Source organism: Pseudorasbora parva, chromosome 4 (assembly GCF_024679245.1).
Source record: "Pseudorasbora parva isolate DD20220531a chromosome 4, ASM2467924v1, whole genome shotgun sequence".
In the NCBI taxonomy this organism is placed as follows: domain Eukaryota; kingdom Metazoa; phylum Chordata; class Actinopteri; order Cypriniformes; family Gobionidae; genus Pseudorasbora; species Pseudorasbora parva.
Genome location: NC_090175.1, coordinates 16,061,405 through 16,078,850, shown reverse-complemented (window position 1 = coordinate 16,078,850; position 17,446 = coordinate 16,061,405). Strand labels below are relative to the sequence as shown.

At 36.8% G+C, this 17,446-nt stretch overlaps 1 protein-coding gene across 6 annotated transcripts in view; it reads right to left on the bottom strand.

The window, feature by feature from the left end:
• Positions 1–17,446, bottom strand: part of atp11a (ATPase phospholipid transporting 11A) — a 94,946-nt gene that overhangs the window by 43,194 nt on the left and 34,306 nt on the right. For all 6 annotated transcript variants that reach the window (XM_067441063.1, XM_067441064.1, XM_067441065.1 and 3 more), the window contains exons 2-10: positions 6,751–6,873; positions 5,870–5,959; positions 5,685–5,765; positions 5,488–5,595; positions 3,687–3,815; positions 3,124–3,227; positions 2,737–2,787; positions 1,089–1,153; positions 226–307 (exon numbers count right to left, since the gene is read on the bottom strand). In XM_067441063.1, coding sequence (XP_067297164.1) covers positions 226–307; positions 1,089–1,153; positions 2,737–2,787; positions 3,124–3,227; positions 3,687–3,815; positions 5,488–5,595; positions 5,685–5,765; positions 5,870–5,959; positions 6,751–6,873 — 833 coding nt within the window. The remainder of the gene's footprint in view (positions 1–225; positions 308–1,088; positions 1,154–2,736; positions 2,788–3,123; positions 3,228–3,686; positions 3,816–5,487; positions 5,596–5,684; positions 5,766–5,869; positions 5,960–6,750; positions 6,874–17,446) is intronic.

Sequence of the window (17,446 nt, the reverse complement as noted above, 5' to 3'; positions counted from 1 at the left end):
TACACCTGCTTATTCAATTTAAACAGACTTGATGTATTTTCTTAATGGCTGCATCTATCTGTCTGACAGAATTGTCAGTGAGACACATGTGAGCGCAACTTGATACAATTTGTGACAACAAATACAGAGGCCTGCAGTTTGCTTTACAAAAAGGACACTAAATGCATTACGCTGTACATGCTGACAGCAAGATAAACTGATCGAAAGCCTATCATCGTGTCTTACTTTTCAACAGCCGAGCGTTTCTGAGACTTGGACTGGTAGTTGAGGGCCATCTTGGTTTCCATGCCTGTGTAGATGGCCACAGCTAGAGAAACAAGAGAAGACGGAGAGCATTTGGAAAACATAATTCTCTCATGACCATTTCTGTACAGACTCTTTGAAGTTATGATAATGTAAAAGCCGTCGTTACATAACTGAGCTCTTTTTGTCTCACTGTACGGTAAGACATAATGGCTTCGCCCGTAACAAAGGTACACATTTTTGTGCCCTGCACTTTGGATCTTCACATGTATAATTTGACATTCATCTCCCTCCCTTGCCCTCTCTCTCTCTCTCTCTCTCTCTCTCTCTCTCTCTCTCTCTCTCTCTTTCTCTTTCTCTTTCTCTTTCTCTTTCTCTCTCTTTCTCTGTCTCTCTCTCTCTCTTTCTCTTTCTCTCTCTCTCTCTCTCTCTCTCTCTCTCTCTCTCTCTCTCTCTCTCTCTCTCTCTCTCTCTCTCTCTCTCTCTCTCTCTCTCTCTCTCTCTCTCTCTCTCTCTCTCTAGCAATTAAGAACTTCTCTCTGATCTCACAAGCCTCAGTGACTCATTTAATTACAGTGGGAACAGAGTGACAAAATGACTCAATCAGCAACTCTTCTCCCATCCTCCTGCCCTTTCTTTTGCCTAAAAAACTATTGTAGCAAGTTATAGTGATGGATCATCATTGGCATCAGTGGGTTTTGACTGAGTGCAAACGGAGTTCCTTAGGAGCACAATACACCTTGTCTGCACTGCCTGCTGTTCAGGATAAAGTGTCTGCCAAATGCATAAATATAAATGAGCATGCGCTTAAATGATATGTAAATATACAGTGTGGATTGTATTACCATGTATGTATTCAGTGTTTTTCAGTGTAGCTCCACGCAGCAGCAGGTTCTCAGAACCCAGGGGTCTGAAATAATCAAACAGATCAAACTGAGCATTACAAAGATTAAAAAATTATGCTCACATCTTTTGACAGTGAACACACTGTAGTGCAATTTCATTAGTCACACTGCAGGGCTATTTTAAGTAAAAATTGAGGTTAACAAAGTGATTGAAATTTGTGGAAAGGTGAATTAAATGGTAACTAAAACCAATGGAAACATACACTTTACCTTATAAAGTGTATGCACATATACATTTAACCTAAAACATTCATGTTGTGTGTAAACAAACCTAATATTAATCAACTAAATATGAAAATAAATATTTGTGAAGCTGCCTAAATGTACTTTGTTGATATCACTTTTACTTTTATTATATTATATTATATTATATTATATTATATTATATTATATTATATTATATTATATTATATTATATTATATTATATTATATTATATTATATTATATTATATTATTCAGAAGTTGCAATATTATATAAAAGGCAATATTATACAATATACAATATTATCTATTTATTTTAAATACTATATTTATTCATAATTATTAAAATATTTGCATATTTGAAGTGCACCAAGATACAAATACTTGCATTATTTCTATTATATAAAATCAAATGTATAATATTACACACCGGTATATTATTTAGAATCAAAAGATTAATTGTGATTTAATTTACATAATATATGTGTGTGTGTGTATACTGCCTATAGTTATTATGTATATTTGAACACACCTGTATATATTTCAGAAATATGTGCATGTATATATTGTATATATATTTATATAATTTATATTACATATAAATATTTTATACATAAATAAATAAAAAATCTTAAATATATACATGCGTGTGTGTGTATTTATATATACACATAATAATTATACACAGGACTCACATACAGTCAAACCAAATTGTATTCAGACACATTCAACATTTCTCACATTATCACAGTTTATTCGCTATTGTTTAGAAAATGGTAATGAAGTATGACAAGAACTCAAGAGTTAAACTGTGTCAGAACAAATTCATCTTGATAATATCAGATAACTTTAGATAGAAAGGTATGTAATGGATTACAATTAACCAATCAGCTGTATCAATTTGTATACATTTTACTGGTAGTCCACTGTATGAAGACATTTTGGGTATAATATGTCACAGTGTTCTTTATTTTGCAATCCTCGCTTACATAAATAAACTACAGTGTCCTTAACCCACTAGTAAAAAAGTATATCTAATGTCTGAATAATTTTAGGTTTGAATGTATATTATGTAAACACAAACTTTTGTTTTGGATGCGATTCATTGCGATTAATCATTTGACAGCACTAATATTATCATATAACATTATTTATTTATTTATTTATTTATTTTTAACACTGTATATTCACGTATTTACATTTTTGTACCAAAAGACAAAATTGTTTATTAAAGTTAGAATGGACTGCAAGGAAATCATTTCTTTAGTAAGAATCAAAATTGGAAGAGAGTGCTGTTCTATGAAAATGATAAATTGCCCTTTCTGAATTCAATCTTTCACACACTGGCCCTTTAATTAAGAGTCAATTTCCTGAGTATAGATTTACCTCGCGATGGGCTCGTCTCGATCCAAATAAATATTGATGCGTCCCACATATCTAAAGCGGAAGAGGAGAAGGAAGAAAAGACAGAAATTAATGTCTAGTCTGTGCTCTGAGTCTATATTTGTTTGTGTGTGTGTGTGTGTGTGTGTGTGTGTGTGTGTGTGTGTGTGTGTGTGTGTGTGTGTGTGTGTGTGTGTGTGTGTGTGTGTGTGTGTGTGTGTGTGTGTGTGTGTGTAGTTAAGACAACATGTGAAGATATTTTTGTGGGGTATCTGGAGTGTGTGGCATGCCGTGTCAGTCCAACAGTAGTCCTATGCATAGAGTGTGTTTGTAAGAGAATGCCAGGGTTTGTTTATGTGTTTACTGCTGATATATGTGTGTATTACTCACTTGTAAAGGTCCGGCTGGGGTTGTTCGCATTCTATCGTGGCATGCAGTGTGTCCACCTCCTCTGCTGTGTTGAATGCCTTTGTGTCCTGAACTGCATAATAGGTCTTTGTGTAGAGAGGAGAGCACGAGAGAAACCAGTTGGCATTCCAAGGTCAAAAACACTCACATATTTCTACCATCTCCCATCTAATAGGAGTAACTGACAGTGTGCTGTATAGTGCGCACAAAACATTTCAGTCTCAGTCTATGAGAACAAAACTTGAACTGAATTGAGCTGGATGATGACACTATGGTCTTTCGCAGAGCTGCTTCAAGCTGACATGACTTTGTTTTATAATTGATGTATTTTGCAATGAATCAATACTGAACTAACTTGAGCTGAATTGCACTATTGTCTTTTTTAGAACTGCTCTACCACAGAACTGAATTCGACAACAATCTGACAACAATCTTGGAAACAATCTGTATTGCATAAAGCGCTATATGAATAAATGTGACTTGACTTGTAACAGTTTTAGGAAAAATAACAGTGATGTTTGCTTTTCTATAAAATGACCAATCACCTTATGGCTGGACTCTCCATCTAAGCTGGCTGTTGTGACGAAACATGTTCCATCTTCTCTACTGGTGGAGAGCAGTATGAGGTCACATGGAAACGTCTCATCCTCCTTCACCTGGACAATATCACCCACCTGAAAGGTCAAAGAGCGAGGGTCCAATTCAACATTTATGTGCTACAGATAATGTCTCCATAACCTTACTGCAGAGATTTTGAATAAAGTAAGATATACTGTCATACCAACAAATCAAGTGTAGATAATGAGTTGCCTCTAACATCACAGTGGAATGAAAATGTATATATATATATTTTTTTTTTTTCATTCCACTGTGATGTTAGAGGCAACTCATTATCTACACTTGATTTGTATATATATATATATATATATATATATATATATATATATATATATATATATATATATATATATATATATATATATATATATATATACAAACATATAAATCTACATAAATGAAAATCCTGATCCTGGTAGTTGTTCCCGCTGGCCGATCTGCATGTGTTGCGTAACGGATTACAGATGCTGGCCGGATTATCTACTGGAAAAGCTGTGATGGTTAGTATTCAAGCACATTCTCTTTATCGTCGCAGCTTCCAGTGGTTTTCATCGTGGTTTTTCTTCTTCTCATTTTATAGCATGAAATCATCAAGAATGAATTATGAAAATTTTGGGAGGAAAAAATACATACTAAACAAATAAAAACATGTTTCTAACATTAAAATACTGATTATTTCATATTGAAAGAGAGTGAGAGCAAAAGTTCCACAGTTAAATAACAAAAGATTCCCAGTGCATTGTGGGTATCGTGGGCACACTGTCAATCTGCTTGTTGACATGCCAACATTCAGTTTCCAAACAGCAAGCTGGCTGTGTAAGCAGAACGCTGGCCAGCAGAGCAAAACTTTGTAGATATATTTCTCTGAGAATAAAGCAAAAAAGCATTTTCAGACTTGAAGTGTGTCATAAAAAGATTCTCTTATGCCAGCTTAATATGCATAAAGAGTAAGCCATTGATAGGTTCAATTTCCTGAACACTGCTGTTTATTTCTTAAAACTGCCGGCTTAACCGATGGGATGCGTTTGTGGCAGGGCGATCTGTTTGCTTCACCAATGGAAAAACGAAGAGGACTGTTTGGGAAACCTGTTTGAAAACAGTATTTTTTTTGTGAATCCAAGAGGTGGCGCTAGTGACACTTCACCAAACCTTATGGTATGAGTCATGACCAGGCGGCAACCTCCCGCAGTTTCTATTAAAGCCAATACGGAAGTGACTTAAACTGCAATTCCTCGACTGGCCACAAGTGACAGGCTCCAGAAGGGAGCAGAATCTCATTAAAATGTCCAACTTTACAGCAGAAAAGAACATGTTTACAGCCTGGTACTATATGGCTGTAAACATGTGTATGTTTTGGTATTTTGGTCTATACGGCTAATTTTGCCCTTCATGACAACTGTGAGGGGGGCGGATTTATTTCTAACTCGTTGGTTTGCATTATATAAAGTCTTAAAGTTCTGCATAATTAAGGGCGTGGTTACATTGATTGACAGGTGGATTGGCATTTATCCGCCGTCTGTTAGTCATTGCGTAACCTAAACTCCGCCCACATCCCGCCTCTTTGCCCATTTTCTGTTTTCCGGGCGTGACACGCTGCCAAGATGGCGACGGCCAGCTCGTCTCTACTTTACGCTTCAAAACTGCACTTCAGAATCCTATAGGTGACGTCACGGACACTACGTCCATATTTTTTACGGTCTATGACAGATTTTATATGTGCTTACGCACCCGTAGCTTTTGACTCTGTTTGCGCACAACTTTGCCATGCTGGATGACGTGGACTGGACATTGGTTTATAGCGTTGTCCGCTTTGTGCCTGATCCAGTCCTCATAGCCCTGCAGAGAAGAAGAGTGGCGAGAGAAACCAGTTAGGGAGTGACGTCACACAATTTTAACAGAGAGGAAAGTAAGGAGTCTTTTCTCACCTGTTTAATGGCTGTAACAGTGATGACAAAGAAAAGAGGCAGACCGCTGGTCATAGGACTGGTGGGTGTGTCAATGATCAGCTGCAGAGAGAGATGGTGAGAGGGGAAATATCACACATCACGCTGTCACAGAAAGGTCAGCTCATGCTAATAGGACAATTTCCATAAGCGACACCATCACACACCTGCACAAGAAAGATGATCAGAAAATAGAAATTGGCGATTCTTCTGAACTGCTCAAAGAGATTCTTCGGTATAAAATTCCAGAAAGTATACTGTGGAGAGAAAGAGAGATGTTTGAAAGCAAAACAAGTAAAGAAAACCAGGAACTCACTGCACCTTAAAAATTTCCAAATGAGAAGCTTGCACAGTCTAACAATAAAGGAGGAACCACCAATTGTGAGATAAAACCACAGCTTTTAATAAAAGTTGCAAACATTTCCGTCACACATGTGACCTGTCTCAATGCCTAGGTCTCCACGGCAACCCGTCAAAATAAAATAAAATAGAAATGTTATTTTTAAATTAATATATTGTTGTTTTTATGAATTAAATTAATTAGACTTTTTAATTATTAACGTTTAATTAAACCATTAAATTGAATCTAGAAAAAAAATGTTTTTAAAGATTTTTAAAAAATGAAAGAAAAATGGATTTTGTAGGGCCCTAAGTATTTTTATACAATAAACACTAAATTGTATAAACTGCAAATTCTGTTTAAATCAGTTAAAACAAGCCAATATAAGAAAAATTATCTTAATGTAATATATATTTTCTAATGCAATTATTTTCTTATACTATCTATTATTTTCCTTTATTATTGTAATTATTTCAATTTTATGTTATACTATTTATATGTCTTGGAAGATAAAATAAAAATAATGAGTAAGAAAATGTTTTTCTTCTGCTGGTCATGGTGACACAAGTCCACCTGATATCCTGTCCTGACTCCTGATCATCCGTTCCATGTTTATTTTGCGATAATGACTGGCTGACTGTACAGTGAATCATCCCTAATGTATTGTTTTTGGTTCAAATAGCTGTTTGGCTGTAGAGCCCATCTGACCTTTGAGGAGACGATTCGGTTGTCAGGAAATCTCTGTGGAATGTACGCTTCTGTTCCTGGCGGAGGCTCTTTATGTCCAATATAAACCGTTCTGCTGTCCACCCAGCTCTCCTCTCCTGTACACTGAAACAAAGAGACAGAGAGAGTGGACTATTCATTTATTCATTCATAGATATTCATGCATCATCCATCCATGTTGGAGATCACACTCTTTAATCAGTATTGACATGGTCGGCCGGGCCTGACTCGAGTTCACAGGTCAGACCCGCCCACCGGAGAAAACAGGTGCACAAAATGAGGAACCAGCTTTGAACTAAAACTATAGTTTGCTCTGATGAGAAAGAGAACAGATACAGAACTTATGGTTCCCGTCATGCTTGATTTGACTCTCAAAGGCAGAGCGAACATAGTTTCATAACAGAGAGAGAGAGAGAGAGAGAGAGAGAGAGAGAGAGAGAGAGAGAGAGAGAGAGAGAGAGAGAGAGAGAGAGAGAGAGAGGTAAGTAATAGACAGGAAAAATAACGCTATGATACTAGCTTTTCACATTTTGCCCCGAAGACGTTATATGGTTGTTGCCAGTCCATTGCTGTGACGTTGCACGTTGCTAAGGTGTTCGGAGTAGTTTTAAAGGGGTGATGAATTGAGAAATCAACTTTCCCTTGATCCTTTGATATATAAAAGGTCATGGTAATAGAAGAATATCCTCTAAGTTTCAGAGCTGAAAACTTCCTTGTTAGTCAGAGAAAAGCTTTTATAGACGTCTGGCTCAGCAAACGGTCCTGTGCTTCATACTTACGTCAGTGTGCGACGAAACACACACCTCTACAGCACGTCCAGTTCAGTAGCCCCGCCCACCGACTCATTTATTTTTAACTTTATTTTTAATGACGTTCCAGCTCACGTGGGGAAGACATGTTCACTTCAGTTCACTGCGGGATCGTTTGTAAACAAATCTCTGGTCGATGCTGGATTAGGATCCGACAGGAATGGTGCAACACACCGATGTGAGTAAAACGTGTTTTTATATATGATAGTGTTGCATTGTTATAGATCGTTTCGCTTATGTGTACGTGTCTAACAGAGCATACCTTTAGCACGCTGGACTCAGACACGAATGGGCCAGGGCTCGCAAAGCCTGGCAGGCCGATTAATCTCATAATATGCCATTCTTGATCTGCTCTCTCTCTCTCTCTCTCTCTCTCTCTCTCTCTCTCTCTCTCTCTCTCTCTCTCTCTCTCTCTCTCTCTCTCGTTGACATCTGAACGGTGGCGCGCGCGCCGAACGTGAATGTGTTCCAATCATTAGGGCTATGTGTAATATAAAAATAATAGTCCATTCAATCGCGGGTTGATGAGAAATAAATCATTGTGTTTGTTTGATAAAGACGTTTACGAGCCCTGTGATCGAGAAGATCATTCCGGTTGCCGCTTCTCCCTCACTCTCTCATGTGAACTGAACTGACAGGGGAGCAGAAGCTCATTAAATATGCAAATCTTCTCCAATCCTAGTCGTGGGCGTTTACTTCAAAGTCTCCAGTGCGGCACGCCCATCAAAACCCAGCGTTCAGGAGAGAGCCTCAAAACCAGTGTAGAAAATAGCCTATTACTTATTAGTTATGATGTTTTTGAATGTAAAAACCACAAGAACGGCATTAGTTAACCTCAGACAACAATATAAAAAAATAAAAAAGCCAGATCATGACACTTTTAAACAACAAGGCTCTGGACATGAAAACATGATAACTGTGTCGGGCTGAAGTCCACATGACACCCCCCCCCCCCCCCCCCCCCCCCCCCACAAAAAAATCTGTTTTTTTCCCCGAACGACACAAGGCTGATAACAGAATGTTAATTTTTCTGTAAATTATACTGTAGGGGTTAATATGATAAATATGAGAAACAGCAAGAAAAGATGCCCACGGCGACTTTTACATACACTTCTTGTACTGCATTAACTAAAAGCAAAAAAAAAAATGTGGTAATGAAAACAACCGCGTGAAATATTCATCCTAGCAGGTTTGCACACATCTTAATTTCTCTCTTTTCATTTTTCATTACTCACACTTTACTCAACATGTGCTGTTATGAAGCATCTGCTCTTCCTAAGTACTGCTGCTGACTTCACATATTAATAGGTTTGGATTATGCAAGGAAATCTGATCTTGGATCAGGGTGAAGGGAGTAACCTAACACTGTGTGTCTTTACATTCCAGCACTATACAACATGTCTGCAACCACAGTGAGTGTCAATGACCGTGATGGGATAGGCTGCTGTGTGGCTCCGCCTTTCCCTCTCTCCGTCAGGGCGGGATTAAATCCTCTTAAACTCTTATGTAAGATGGGAAATATGAGCCATTACCACTTCAAACATTGCCTGTATCCAGCATGGCATGCAACAGGACATGCATGCAGATATCTGTCATATTAAGGCCATTGAGAACATGTCAGATGTTCTTGTGTTTGGCTGTAAGTTTTTAGGTTTTGGCAGGGATTTAAATGCATCCGAGGTCAACTGTTGGCAACATCAATTATACAAATTAAATCCTAAACCACTCGGACTGACGTCATGAACCACAGCAATGTCAAATCCGTCGCATCACCTTGTTCATCATGGAAAATCCTAAGAGACCCACAGGAAGTCAGTCTGAAGTTCCACTTTGTGACTCATGCATCTCTATGCCTCTGTGTATTTGTTTGTGTGTGTGTGTGTGTGTGTGTGTGTGTGTGTGTGTGTGTGTGTGTGTGTGTGTGTGTGTGTGTGTGTGTGTGTGTGTGTGTGTGTGTGTGTGTGTGTGTGTGTGTGTGTGTGTGTGTGTTGGTGATTTTGACCTTGCAGAGTGAGCTCAGACACAATACACAAATTACTCAAAATGTCTTTCAGCTCCCCTAAAATGACAACACGCATTCCAAGAAAACAAATTCAAGGATACATCTCATAAAACACTTTCACAATACAAAATCAGAAGGAAACAGTATGGTACGCTTAACCTTCATCTTTCCCTTAGGTCATTTTGACCCAAAACTCAAATAAATAAATAAAACATTGAGTAATAATCGGTGTGGTCCAAGACCTCAGGACTTCTGTCATACTTTAATCACGAATACACAAACAAATTGACAGGATTTGAGAAGTTCATGTGGTTGAAATAAAGTAAAAACGTGGGCAGAGAGATTGCATGTATTGTAGAGTTATTTAGAATTTAAGTTGAAAGAATGTGAAGAATGTGCTTAATTATATTATTTATTGAAAAATCTAGTAATTTAAAGGTTAATAAAATAAAATAAAATAAAAATAGAAAAAAAATATTATGATATAAGCTTTCAGGACAAAAAAAAAGTATAATTTTAGGACCCGCAAGGTGAAGGATGAAGAAAATAAACCCTACTTTGGCACAATATTTTTTTTTTATTGAGACAATTTCATGACAAATAAGATCATTTTCCAATTATTATCAAAAAAACGTATTACTGTATTGTGAAATAAATATTATTATTTGTTTATTGATATATAATTAATATTAATGTTCTAACACCATTTATATAATAAAAATCTAGTTCAAATTTGGATTGTTATGCTTAATTGTTATGCATAAAATATATAGTTCAATCAGGATGAGCAGAAGCCAAACAGCTTGTGCCATGCGGTAAAGATGTGATTGCTTGTAGATTGTTTGTAAAGGACCTATCAACATGCGTCCTCTAGAGTTCCATTACTAGATATATATTAAATTATCATTATTAAAATAACATTGATGGACAAGTCTGGGTTTGGCATTTGACAGGAGAATGGTATTTGCCTGACTGAATTGTGCCATGTGTAAAGTTTGGAGAAGGGGGGATTACAGTCTAAGGTTCTTCTTCAGGAGTTGGGCGTGGCCCTTTAGTTTCAGTGAAAGGAACCAAGGAACCTTCAGTGTAGTCTAGACATTTTGGACAATTTTATGCACCCAACTTTGTGGGATCAGCTTTGCTATGGCCCCTGTCTGTTCCAACATGACTGCACTTCTGTACACAAAGTAAGGTCCATAAAGACATGGACAGACTGATCACATGAAATGGCGTATATATGACACGCCAATTCGTATGCCATTTTGGCGTGCTTTTAAGACGCATAATTGCTTTTTAGCGTGTTTATCAACGCCGTTTCATTCTATCCCCCTACACTGCCCCTACCCCTAAACCTACCCATCACACACACACACACACAGCCCCTAAACCTACCCATCACAAGAAACATTCTGCATTTTTACATTTAAAAAAATACATAATTTAGTATGTTTATAAATCCATTTGCCTTGTGGACACACACATATTCAGACACATTTAGGACGTGTAACTCAAACTCTTCACTAAACCTACCCATTTGTGTATTATAAAAAACAGGATAACAGGCAGATACGACTGCAGGCACAATTTATTCCTGCAGAAGAAAATCCCTTATTTTTAAGAAAAACCTCAAAAGCAATCAGAACGTCGAGTCCATCCGCCAAAGATTAATAATACATTTCAAATATTGCCGCCGGAATAAACGTCAGGTCAGCTTTGACAGCATTGGCTGTCGTGTGTCTCGTGACCAATTGCGTCATTCTAAACTTATCGTTTGTATCATCATTTGAATCTAAAATATGAACGAGTGCGTGTGTGTGTTCTGTTCACAAAGGGGTGCGATCATCATTTCAATGACTAAAACATTAAGATCAACTCTGTTCTTCACATGAAGATATCATAATGACTTCAGAAGACTTAGAATGCAACATGAGTTAATACTTTTATACAGTTTTTTTGGTCAGTTTTTGCAATAAATACATGTGACTGTACATTTATTTGCCTGTTACGTGTTTTATATTGTTGAGAGTTGGTAGGTTTAGGGTAGGAGTGGAGTTAGTTGCTCCAAAATATAAAATTAGGCTATAAATATTAATTCTGTGAGATCAGGTTGGCTGAATCACACGGCGTAGACATACACGGAGATGATGGTTCGTTTCGGCGTAGACATACACATGGAATCGCACAGCGTATAGACATACACGCGGATAGCTCAAAATGCGTACAAATAACACACCACTTGGCTTTAGAAAGTGCCGTGTATGTTTACGCAAAGTCATGATGTCATGTTGACATGGATGAGTGAGTTTGGTGTGGAGGAACTTGACTGGCCTGCTCAGAGTCCTGACCATAGCCTGACAGAAACTTTTAGGATGAATTCGAGCGGAGACTGAGAGCCAGTCCTTCTCATCCAACATCAGTGCCTGGCCTCACAAATGTACTTCTAGAAGAATGGTCAAAAATTCCCATAAACACACTCCTAAGCCTTGTGGAAAGCCTTCCCAGAAGAGTTGAAGCTGTTAAAGCTGCAAAGGGTGGGCCAACTCCATATTAAACCCTAAGGATTAAGAATGGGATGCCATTAAAGTTCATGTGCATGTAGAGCCAGGCGTCCCAAAATTTTAGCAATATGCTCTGGGCTTCTTTTTCATGAGATTCAACCCTCAAATAAAAGGCTGCTTTACAGAATGTCCTAGAAAATTCCAGCGTCATAATTCCAGCATTGTAACTAATTTAATGCGGCCAGAGATAAAATTCAAATACAGTAAACAGACTGCAAACGCATAAAGAAGAATCTTCTGATTTCCTCTTTCTCTCTTCGTCTTTGTGATGGAGAGGTGGCTTTAAGCAGACGGCACTGAACAGCTGGTCAAAGGCTCAGTGAACCCTGAGCCCCCATAATCACACCTAATCCACTGCCTTAAAACACACTCACACCCACAACAGCCATGCTAACACTCACACAACAAACAAGTCTCCTTTGTGTTCTTCCAGTCACCTGATTGATCTAGGATGACCCATATACATCCGAAATCCTCAAATGATAGCTAACAAACAGTTTAAATATGGCTGAATCATGGTAAAGTAACAGCCTACTCTTTATTTAGTCTTTATTTATTCAGGTTCACTTTGTTCTAAAATCACTTTTTCCACAAAGGACGAAAAGTTAATGCCACTCTTTACACAGAAAAAACAACAGCATGCAAGTTCAGAATGTCATGAGGGTGAGTAAATGATGACTCATTTTATTTTGGGGTGAGCTATTCAGTTGAACTAAGACTGATTGTTCGGAATAATAAAAGAAATCATTGCATTAGCTCCCATGAAAACTGATCAAGCACACAACCTCATAACTGAACAGAAAAACAATAACACAGGAACGAGAGGTGGCAGTAGTCTGGTCAATAGTTAAAGGGGTTATCTCACGGCCGACTTGTGCCTGAGCTCCCGCGCAATATAGCTCAAGTTACCCAACCGCACACACACAAACACACCATCGCCAACTCTCAGAGTAAACAACGGGTGAAAATTCCTCCAGCCGACACTGATACGTGCTAATCCAGGAACAGCTAACCCTATATATTTTGATGGCATACTCCAGGACATGAGTGGCAAAAACTGATCCTAAATCAGCACTTTCCACGTCAACACGGGTCATACAGAGCAAAACATAATGCTCTCCATGACGACATTTTCCAGTCATGACCTTTCAGGCTAATGACAGTTAGATATTTTGCTATCAAACTAAAAACAGCAGTATGAGGATAAAAAAGGCACATCTAAAAAGGCTGTCCTGTGTATGCGGGTCAGAGTTTGGTGTTGGAAGTCATATCATAAATGTGCATTTATTCCTTTTTGTAAATTGCTTACACACAGAAATCAGTTTGTAAATATTCACTAATAGACATGATGTTACAGTACATTGGGAGTCTAACACTGTACTTTGGGAATAACTATGTAATAAAAATTATTAATAATAATAACAAAATAAACATATAAACATATATAAATAATTATAATAATAAATAAATAATATAAGCCTATAATTATAATTATTATTATTATTATTTATCATATAATATATTAAACTATTATTATTAAAATAATCAATATTATTATTGTATAATTGGCCTATTCAATGAAAAAAATACATGATATATTACTTTAATAAACAATTATATTTAGTTTTTATTATTATTTAAATTGCAAAGCACAAAGTAATTTATGCTGATTAAAAAAAACTATATATTTTTATTATTTTATACTTTTTACATTCCTTTGCAAATATTAATAAAAGAATGTCAGAGTGAGTTAATTAGTACAAACAAATTCAGCCAAAAATGTGTCGACTGGGCACATTTCCTAATGTGAGAATATCTCAATCTTATTTCTGTAATGCATAATAAATAAAGATTATTTTATTAATAATGATATACATCATGTTATACTGGCTTTGCTTTATTTAAATAAATACATAAAAACATTTGATTATTTATTTTGCACATAATATGCCAGAGGGAGTTACAATTCATTACAAGCAGATTCAGGTAAGAGTGTTTCTGAGTTTGTGAGTATGAATGTGTGAAGTAGGGCATAAGAAGGGGGTTGTCCGGAAAATGTGAACTACAACTAATACTTAACAACACACAAACACAAAACACTCTAAAATAAAATGGTTAAAAAAAAAATCTCTCCCGCATGATTCCTGTAACTTAATGCAGTGAGGCCTTTAAACAATTAAATAAGACGACAGGAACTCATTTCAGATTAAATCACTGATGGTTCACACAAACTGACTGAAGAAATCTGTCTGTAAACAACTTGAGTGGTCATAATTGAATATAGAGTCATGTACAGTAATAACTCAAGCTGTCATCAGCTTACATGGAAGTCAGCATATGACTCTCGTTTAAGCGTGGGACAGTTGGGTCACATGCCTGAGAGGAGCAAGATGTGGAGATAAGACAAAAATGCAGAAACACAGAAAGAGGAGTGTAACAAGAGCGTGTGTGTACCGTACTTGTTTGCTATTTGTGCAGATTTCAAATTTCAAAAGGTCAATGACATACTCTACACTGTAAGGTTTTAAAAATGCAATTTTGTTTTTATATCTTGTCTTGTCCTTTCCTACAAGCTAATAAATAAAAAATGGTTCTTATTAATGTAATACTTGTCTTGTATTCATGTTGGTGCTATATGGTTTTTCAAAAAAAACTTTTAAAGAACAAATTAAATATAAATGACCCGAAAAATGTCATGTGGTGTAAAAAGTGTTTTTTTTATTTTCTCCTTGTATCTTGAATCGTTATTTCAAAATACGTTTTTTAATATATTCTTCAAGGTAAAAAAGTATTGTATAAATATCATGTATTATTCATTTTCATATAAAAAAAAAAACACTATTTTGAGGAGCTAAATGTCAAATTATATATGACATATGAAGTGATTTATTGACATTTACATAGAAACAAATGTCAGAGGCTCTGTGATATATTTCCTGTTTTATGTAGTTTTTTCTGCATGCATTTGAAAATGTATTAATGTAATTATTATTTAATATTTTATTTGATCAGGACAATTTTTTTTAAAGAACAATGTCTTATTTTAATACAAAATGAATCTAGTTGTGACCAATCTACCTATCTAACTGTAACCGAAAAGTGAAGTGGAGCTGAATCTGGATCAGTCAGTTGTCTGTTCACACTTCTCTGAACTGGAATGAGATTGTGTGCTAGAGTATGAACTGGAAATCTCTCGATCTCTCTCTGACCCCTGCTTAACCTGGATAATGAGTGAAACCAGTAAACCCTGGCCTCCTGTGAATGAACAAGTATCTGTCTGCTATTGTTTGGTCACATGGGTGTCGGCTTCCCATCCAAATGTCCTGTTGTTTCAGTACAACTCACGAGAAAAAAACAAGAGACAAAGGGAGAACAGAGAAGTGGGACATCCTCCCTTGAGCGAAAATAAACAATTGCTATTTACAAGAAGGAGATGCACTATCAACGGAGAAAAACAGACGTTTTTAGGACGTTTCCTCTATTTCAGAGAAAACTGGAGCCCCGGGGGTTTTAAAAGCACAAACATAAACCAAGTGGGAGAACGTTTGTTAGCATTTCAAATATTCTGTGGGAGGAGTCGAACTCTTATTTCGCCTCCTCCTCTCTCCCGCTTCCTGTCTTACTCATTCTACACGAAGGCAACCTGTTGTCTTAAGCGAATGCCAAATAAAACACCCACACACACTGTGCCTGGTAGGCCGCTCACTCCACCCTCCACACACACATGCACTCAGCGAATTTTATCACACACACTTACATGTGCACATCTCATACATCAGCTCCACAGGGGAAAACATGCCCTTTCGAGAAAATAACAGTAGACATTTTCCTGGATGTAACTGGCGACTGAGAAGGAGGAAATCAGGTTTAACTTTGAGTGGTAAATGACTATAATTGCATGTTGCTGCGCTGACTTTGAACTCAAAACCTTTTTAATATCAACCTAGCAAGATCATCAAGAACAACTCATCTCAAATATTACCCAAAATACTACTGAGTTAGACTTGAAATTATGGTTCATTTTGCATCTTATTAAGCACAAACTGACAGGAAGGGGGCGTTTAAATTAGGGACGCATGATGTATTAGCCACCGTATCGGCATCGGCTGATATATGTTCATTTTTAATGTCACCGTTATCGGCCCAAATACAAAATTTGGCCTATATATTAAAGCTGATTAATAATGGGTTATGTCCTTCAGCTGAGACACTTCAGATGTGCACTGTTCACCATGATGGTTTTGAATTGTTTGATATATGATTGGAATAATTTCCAAAATGAAAATACAGTTAAGTGCAACATGTCCAGAGCAAGTCTGTCATACAGTCTACATAAAATTAAAATGAGAACATTATAATTGTGCGCTTGGGACATGGCTTTTAATGTTTTTTTTGTAATCAGGCTCAAAAAATGATTAAAAAAAAAAGTGGATTTAGATTTACATTTATCGACCCTATACCAGTTATCGGCTTTCAAATATAAATATAAATAATTATCAGTTATCAGCATCATATAATTTCATATCGGTGCATTCTTTAAGCCGACGTGACGTTTAGGGGCATGTAAATCTGAATTTGATGCCTACTGTAACAGAATTATGTGGCATAAAGTTCTAGTGTATTCAAAATACACTGAATCATCCTCCTCAGACTGAAGGAAACACAATTTTTGTACTGTTACGTATTGGTATGTGAACGATTCATGGACGGTCCGTCAAGAGCCATGAGCATTACCGACTGGACCAATAAAGAAAGAAAAGAACTAAGATGCCACTGAGGCTGTAGTTCATATCAAAACTGCAAAGAACATATTGTGGTAGAAATCTCTTCTTAAAATGAATGTATGAATATTCATATTCAAGATGCTTTAAGGCCTTCAGAGCAGGTGGTTCTTAAGAGTAGCAGACAGCTGGTGAATCATCTTATCTATAATGGATTAACTGTAAGGCTAAGACCCATACCAATGCTAAGGGTGAGCCAATTATAGAAACTAGTAGTACAATGACAAAACCAACCAGACAGGAAGGGTGAGACTGGGAAATCCATTCTCTGTGGGAAAGTGAGAGTCAAATAATGGCAAAAACAACGAGGCTGAAATAGCAGCATGATCGAATGGTGCTTTTCTGTTTTCACAGGGAAATCGCTTCGGAAATCAGAAACAGAACAAATAAATGAGTGAAAGAGAAAGAGCTGACCATTACCAGAAAACTAGGTTGTAATCCAAAGTGCATGTCATTCAAGTCAACCGTTGTGTCTTGTATCGATGATGCAACCTGCTCTTCACATCAGCTATATTTAAAAAAAAATAG